At 37.8% G+C, this 7,584-nt stretch overlaps 1 protein-coding gene across 1 annotated transcript; it reads left to right on the top strand.

The window, feature by feature from the left end:
• The first annotated feature begins 1,375 nt into the window (after window positions 1-1,375).
• On the top strand, window positions 1,376-5,811 carry LOC131472355 (protein Niban 2-like). Its single transcript, XM_058649436.1, has 3 exons — window positions 1,376-1,492; window positions 4,930-5,034; window positions 5,519-5,811. Exons 1-3 carry the CDS (start codon window positions 1,475-1,477, stop codon window positions 5,654-5,656), a joined length of 261 nt encoding a protein of 86 aa, XP_058505419.1. The 5' UTR covers window positions 1,376-1,474; the 3' UTR covers window positions 5,657-5,811.
• The last annotated feature ends 1,773 nt before the right edge of the window (window positions 5,812-7,584 follow it).

Below are 7,584 nucleotides of genomic sequence, written 5' to 3'. Positions count from 1 at the left end.
CCTGCTGTGAGGATTACTTCCCCCTTGGCAACACCTCAGGTCCACTTCCTCAGGTCCCACTGAGCATTTTCAAATTCAAAATGTGTGAAGAAAATCATTTCAGTGTAATCTGGCTTTCATGTAATAACCCTAACCCTAACCCTCATTTATTACACACTTTGTTGTGTTAGAGACTTGATTTAAATAAATAGCATAGCATTAATCGGATTTTACATAATTTAGGCAGCTGACAAAACAATACTGTGAAATTACAGTTGCCTGATAGCCAAAAAATGATTACCCTGTTATTTGTTGCAAAAAGTGAAGTTTGAGCCTATATTCCTCCAAAACATATACAGTAAAAGTATTTCATACTACTAGTTTATGAAGTATAAGTGGTACTGAGTTCAGTGAAAGTGAAATCATACACTACTAATACAAATTATGGATTTTAAACTTCATCAAAAACGGATGATCACACAGGTCATACAAATGTATGTTTGATTTGATGTAATTATTTTACATGTAATCACTATAATATGATAGGGTTAGGGTTAGTTTTGATAAATTATTTAACCTTTTTCTTTTTCAGTACATTGTGACTGATGTTGATGAGGTCGAGGTCTTCAGCGTCTGAGGCTGTGTCTTTAACAGTCAGGATGAATTGAGCCCCAAACAAAGTGAAACATTGTGTTTACCTGTAATTGCACCTGTGTAAACAAAACCAGACTTTTGTTTGGGTTCACGTAGAGGGCAAGTCTTTGAAGTCCCTCAAGATGCCTGTTTTTTACTCAAAGGAGTGAATGTGTGTATGAGCCTCTTTGTAGGTGTCGGTGCCTGTGTATCATGTCGATTTGAACTTGATGTGAGAACAAGAAGTGCCTGGAGTTGCACATACACACAGACACACAGACACACACACACACACACACACACACACACACACACACACACACACATTCATTCCTAAACCCACATTCACACCATACTATGATATCCCTAAAATACACCCACATCATTTTAGCTTCAGATATTGATTGAATTGTGTGTTATATCATAATGAAAAATGCTGATATTCCCTGACAGTGGAAAATAACTTCACCTACACCAAATTTGAAGCAATTTGCATCAACACAGCCAAAGATATCCTCAAAAAAAAATCCAAAAGCACAAAGAATGCAGAGGATTAATCTGTAATGTTTTTATTACAAAAAATCTTGGAAGCGAACATTTCTGCCATGCATGTATGGTGAAACAAAGGGGCAGTTTATTTCAACTACTACTGTAGCTTTAAGATAATTATCGACCATCATCACACTCCAACGCAACGTAGTTCCCCACCACAGCAGCAGCGGATTAATATCCAAAACGTGAACAGGTTACTGTCTGCTCAGCAGGTGGATGAACATGTAATGGAGTTGCAGCATCAGTCGCTGACCAAGGAATTACTGGGGAAGTTGGTGGTAGAGGGAGGCTATTGACATGTCACAGCAAGATGCTCAAAAATGTAGAGGTAAGTGAAATTTTACATTATAATGAGCTAAACAGCAGGCCAGGTGGCTAAAGAGTTATTGCTAAAATGTGTTCGTTAATTACAGTAACTACGTCTTTTCACTCATTGAAAATACATACATACACATGTATTTAAACACACATACACGCATTAATCGAAATATAGTTAATAATAATAATATATGCACATGTAAATGTTCCATGCTCTTTTTTTTTCTTTTCGCTTTGCTGTTTTTTGCGAAAGTTTAGTGTTTAAATGCAGATGGTGTTGTCTGCGACGTTACACGGGAGCCAGACTTTCTGTCTGAACAGTTCCACTGTGAGAACCGATGTCCTCTCACCCGGACCCGCAGCTGCAAAGCTCCCGTTTTCGCGGAACCGCTTGCTGTGTTTCGGCTGCGTCTTCGGTTGTGAGGACTGTGGGTCACATTGCTGATCTGTTCAGAGAGCTTCGCTGGTGCTGCTGCTGCAGGTATCCTGTCTATTTAACAAGTAGGCTATACACTAAATCTATCCCTCTATTCTTAAAAATTAAGTCCACTCTGAATGTTGATACAGTGTGGGTGTTGTAATTATTATTATTTTTTATGACAGTCTTTTCCATTCTTACAACGCACAGTTAACGTGACTGGATTCTGTTTCATCCGGGGAAAGAGTTTGACCCTCAGGCTTTGGACACCTACAGTATTTAGTTGATGACAAACTGTTTCCTTAACCCTCAGGCTTCATTATGATTAATTTCCACTGTGTTAGTGCATATGGCACACTTTCTTGTAAGAAGGTCTCTTGGCAAATTGGAATTCAAATGAAAACATTTTATTAATAGATCAATAGAACACTGAACATTGTTTTCACAATACACTTGAGTATATGGCAGGAATGTTCACTCCCAAGAATTGTTGTCATAAAAGATTAATACTTTTGTCCTGCATCAGTCCTCCTCAAAACCACCAAATATTCAATCATTTCCATATTACAAATGACCTCTTTTCAAATTAAGAGGGGAGGGAGTACATGTTTTATCTGATGCTACACAAAACTAACAATGCTTCAAAGTTAATATTGTGGGTAATCTTTGACATATTCAAGACTGATTAAAAAAAAATCTCCCAGCCACCCAACATTTGTCATATGTGTTGCCAGTACAACCCATGAAATGCTCATTTGTACTTGTCAGGAAGTCACTGCAGCTCTGACCTTGTAACCTAAATATGTTTCTGCTTCAAAATCACTTTGTTTCATACATGAGGCTAATGTCTGGCAGATTATACCAATCTTAGCCAATCTTCATCACTAAGTTTTATGTTAAATCCTGATTCCCATCTTTTTTTTTTATGTATTTTGTAGCATTTTTTATATAGTCCCAATATAATTCTAATTGTGGTTTCTTTGTATGCGTTGATTATGATGATCTGGATCACACTATTCACTTCTCAGGAGGAGTCCACCCTGGTCTCTTTCATATAGTAGTCTCTAAGTTGCAGGAATCCACAGAATTCATGATTGATTATCTAAATCCTTTTTTTCTGTCATATTTTGGAAACTCTCAAGCTGTCCATCTTTCACCATAACACACCATGCTGTGATTCCCTTTGTTGTCCACTGTTTAAATCCTATATCGTACCTAGTCGGTGTAAAATTGCTATCCTATTCAATAAATTAGTGTCTTTCTGTATCTTATATTTTTTTATTATGCTGAACCATATTTTGTATGTGGACATCGTGATTGTGTCTATTTGGTTTTAAATCTTCTTGTATGTTTCTTTATCCCCAATTATATTCTGTACTGGGTTTTCTCCAAACTCTTTTTCTATTTCATTTCACTGTGTCTGGTTTGCACCAACCTACAATATATCTCAATTGGGCCGCATGGTAGTATTCCTTTAATTTTGGAAGTCTCATCCCTCCTTCTTCTTTTGGCAGCTGGAGAGTTTCCAGTCTTATTGTGGATCTTTTGCCACCCCAACTAAACTTTGATATCATTTTATTCCATCTCATAAATTGGGGTTTGGGGGACCTCTACTGGTAGGGCTTGGAATAGGTATAAGGGTCAGGGTCAGCGAGTCGGCGGCACCCCGCTTTACCCGCAGGCTGTAGCAGAGAGCCCCCCTTACAGCAACAACTTTGGCTCTTTCTCTCCCACTCCTGAATTCCCCGCTCCAGAGCCTGATGATGATCATGAAACACCTTTTGTAGAGGTAGAGAAAAAGAAAAGAAAAGCTTGTAGTATAAGTTATAAAATGACGACAAACCCACACCATAGCTTCCCCCCAAACATTTATGACCTCACCCAAAGTTTCATCTTGGAATGCCCATGGCATCCAATCAAATTCTTTTAGAGCCCAACAAATTGAATTCTTGTTGAAAACTGACTTTGACATATTATGTTGTCAAGAACTGAGACTGAACACAAGTAAAGAGTAAAGGTATCCAGCATGTGGAACAAAGGTCTAAGTGTAATTTCTATTGGCGAAAGTAAAGCTGATGGTGGGATCTTTTTTCTAAAACTGGTGATGTCACTATTATTCGTAAAACGAATGAATTCCTAATTTAATTCCTTGTAGATTGCTCATGTTGGATTGTTTTTACCGAGGAGAAAAAATACGAATGATACACATGTACACCTCTCATGAGAGAACAAACATTTTTCAACTTTTTAAAAGACTTAAAGAACCGCTATTGGTCGGATACAAAATTATTTTATGTGGCGACTTTAACACTGTCATCGATGTAAACGACAGAGTGAGCTCTAAAGTCTTGAAACTCAGCTCTGACGGTAATCGCTTGACTCAATTCAATTCTTATGTAGACTAATTGTGATCTTAACAAGTCCTGGCAAATTAAAGTAGGCACAAGCACCATGACGTCCAATCTGAAGCAGCATCCTGCAATTTGTCTTCTTATGTCATCACTTTTTTTCAAAGGATGTATGTTACAGTATTTTAAATAAAATACACATAATGGAAATATATTGGTACAAAATATGAAGGAATTTTTATCATCTCCAGAAAAGAGCATATTTTGTATTTTAAATATGTATTTTTTTAATACATGTATCAGAAATACTCTATGGGAATAATGGGAACATCCCTGCTTAGAGATCTTACGTGAAGGTTGAAAATTGTGTTGCTTTAAATAAAACCCATAACATGAGAAAATAAATTGAAGCACAAGATATAATGATTATGTATAGAAAATGCACTCTGATTTTCGCAGTTGAAGCACAAGAATCTGGATCTTTACAAAACAAATGTTATCTATCCGCAATTCCTATACTCCTATTCCAGATATGTTTGTGATTTAAACAGCATTTGTCTAGTGTAACATTAGTGATACTTTTGCAGTAGTATATTTATTGTGAGACACAATTATACATTTTTCCCAAATCTGTCCATGCCTCATCCATCTCTTCCTCTCCCTTCTTGTCTTCCTCCTCAGCACATGGAGAAGATCGCCATGCTGGCTTTCCATCCAGTTAAGATGCACAGCTGCTATGAGAAGGAGGTGAACCTGAGCCTTGAGGGTCTGCAGCAACAGTTTGACGTGAGCAGCCCGTCAGTGTTTGTCCAAAGGGCCCAGATCCCCATGAGAGAGGTGAAACCTCAACTACTGACTAACCAGTCTAATTCGGGTTATTGGTTAACTGGTTAACACAATGGGAAGTTTCTATGAGAGCTAATCATTTTATTGACACTCATTTTATTTCTTGATCATTTTCCTACACTGTAGCTCCTGTTTGACTAGAGTTTGTCAAATAGTTGGATGATGAGGTTCTGACTGTGGCATTGATCAAGGACACAGTAGAACTAAAGGCGAACATCTTTTGGCGGTTTGATAACTCAGTGGACAGTTAAACAGATATAGTTGTCTACAGACATGCCACAATACAGACTGTGGAACTGGGTGTAGTACATTATCATATATTATCATTATTTCATGGGATATTCCTATATGAGTCAGTTTGTCTGGTGTTACATGCATGTATGTCACAAAGTTAGGTACAAAACTACAAATTGTGTTTTACTAGATGTTTGAGCAGATCCTTCATCAGAGTCTCGAGTCTCAGGGTACAGAGGAGCTGTGTAAGATCATCCAGCACTGCCAGGACAGAGTCATTAAGGTAATACACAAAGAAAACAGGCTTGTGCATCAAATTCTTGCATAACATCTACATTAATATCTAATAATATTACATCTGGCATACTCCAGCCCTGGGAGTGAAACTTTTGGTCTGGCCTTGTTTTAGTGTTAATGAAAATTCAGGTTCACCTTTATCAATTTATTAATTTTTTAACAAAGAGTCCAGGATACCGGGCAATATCCCAGCTTAATCCCTTCTGTGCATGGTCCTCTGATATGTTCAAGCCTCAACTTGCCAGCTCCATGTTTATTTTTATTATATCAGAAAGTATGAGTGTGTGGATGAGCTAACTCATGCTTTTGAAGCATGATGATGGTCGCCACAGCGGTCGTCTTCCAGATAGAGATTAGATAGAAAATAAAAACTCCAAACTCAAGGAATAAACACTTGACTTTTGCGAGAACAGGTGAACGTCACATAGTGTACCCTGAGACATTATTGCTCTGGACCATAATCATCAGTTGGACTGATAAGAGATTGCCGGCATCTTGTGAAATGTGCCAGTACACAAATAAAAGTGCCGGTTCTGTGTACTGGACAGTACCGGGCCACTTCTAGTTAATAATTGTACTGTAGTGACAGTGATGGTATTTTATGTACACTTAATGTCTCTTATGTGATCTTATTCTTTAACAAACAAGTGCACAATAAAAATTCACTGGGAATTCTAAACAGCACATTGCAATTTCTTCAATTATTTTCAAAGTATTGATCAGTAATACAGTGAAAATGAGCGGAAATATTAATATTTGCTTTGCAAGTCAATTTAAGGTGTGCGCCCCTAAATGTTTTGCTTGCTCTCCTAAAATGTTCAGTTTACACCCCTACTGTGCTCCTTGTAAAACGTTAGTCAGATGCCCTCCAAACATTGTTCTAAAGGGTTTATGTTCTTAGTTCCTCTTCAGTAGAGGTGCATGTCCACAATGTAAAAAAACCCCTTCTCCACTAACTATGGTTGTTTCCATCCCTTCTCTTCTATTGTTTGTATTGTATTTGTATTGTATTTGTATTTTATGTATTTAGGTGGTCTTATAAATTAAAGGATACATACTGTGAAGCAGCACTGTAATAAGCGACGGCCAGTTGATGAACCCATTAAAATATTCCATAACATGTCATTTAGCAGACACTTTTATCCAAAGCGATGGAATGGAATTGAGTACAGTAAGCCAGGGGCGGAGCCGAACTTGTGACCATTACGACCATGCTGTCTTTCGCACACAGGGTACCGGTCTTAACCACTGAGCCACTCTACCCCCGTATATATGAAATATGTCTTATTAACTTGTGATAGGATGTGGAATTTGAGACACGGCCTCATGACAGAATGAGCCGGTTAATGTCTTTTTATTTTTTATTTCCCTTTTCATTGCTTAAGCAGGAATGCTGTTGTGACCTATGGCCTTTGTGGACCAAGTGAGGGTGGACCATGGAGGACAATTTTATCTCTCACTGTATGTGCAAGAAAAACTGTCAGGATACACAGAGACAGCATTAACAAGGGTAATTAAAAGTGTTTCTAAACATCATTTCTCTCAAAACCATATGTGATGTGTGTGTGGGTATGTATTTTTCAGTACTTGGACAGTGGAGTGTCGGGGTGGTTGTGTATATAGCTCCTGTGTGTCTATATCGATACATGTTACTAGATTATATCAGACAGTGGTCATGAAATTATTTGCATTTCTTTTTCCCACAAATCTTTTCTGAGTTATATGGCATGTGAAAAGTAAAAGATAATCTTGGAATAACATTAATATTTCCTAAAATGTGTTCCATTGACTGGGCTTGAAACCTAAAAGCAACAGAAAACTTTTTTTTTTAATTCCCTTCTGCTCTGCATTTTTACAGAACCACAGCAACACTCCCACTGAAGGCCACCTTGGTTCACCTGGTGGACCAAGAGCTTCTTGATATGGAGGACACCACAGTTCGATACTTTTCGAACCTGA

This window comes from Solea solea, chromosome 1 (assembly GCF_958295425.1).
Source record: "Solea solea chromosome 1, fSolSol10.1, whole genome shotgun sequence".
NCBI classification, from domain to species: domain Eukaryota; kingdom Metazoa; phylum Chordata; class Actinopteri; order Pleuronectiformes; family Soleidae; genus Solea; species Solea solea.
Note: the sequence above shows the minus strand (reverse complement) of the source record. Positions and strands in the feature narration are given on the sequence as shown.

What these genes read in the sequence shown, in the direction of transcription:
- LOC131472355 (XM_058649436.1), top strand. An exon ending in GTCTGCAGCAACAGTTTGAC is followed by an intron (nt 5,035 to 5,518) that starts GTGAGCAGCCCG and finishes GTGTTTTACTAG; the next exon opens with ATGTTTGAGCAGATCCTTCA.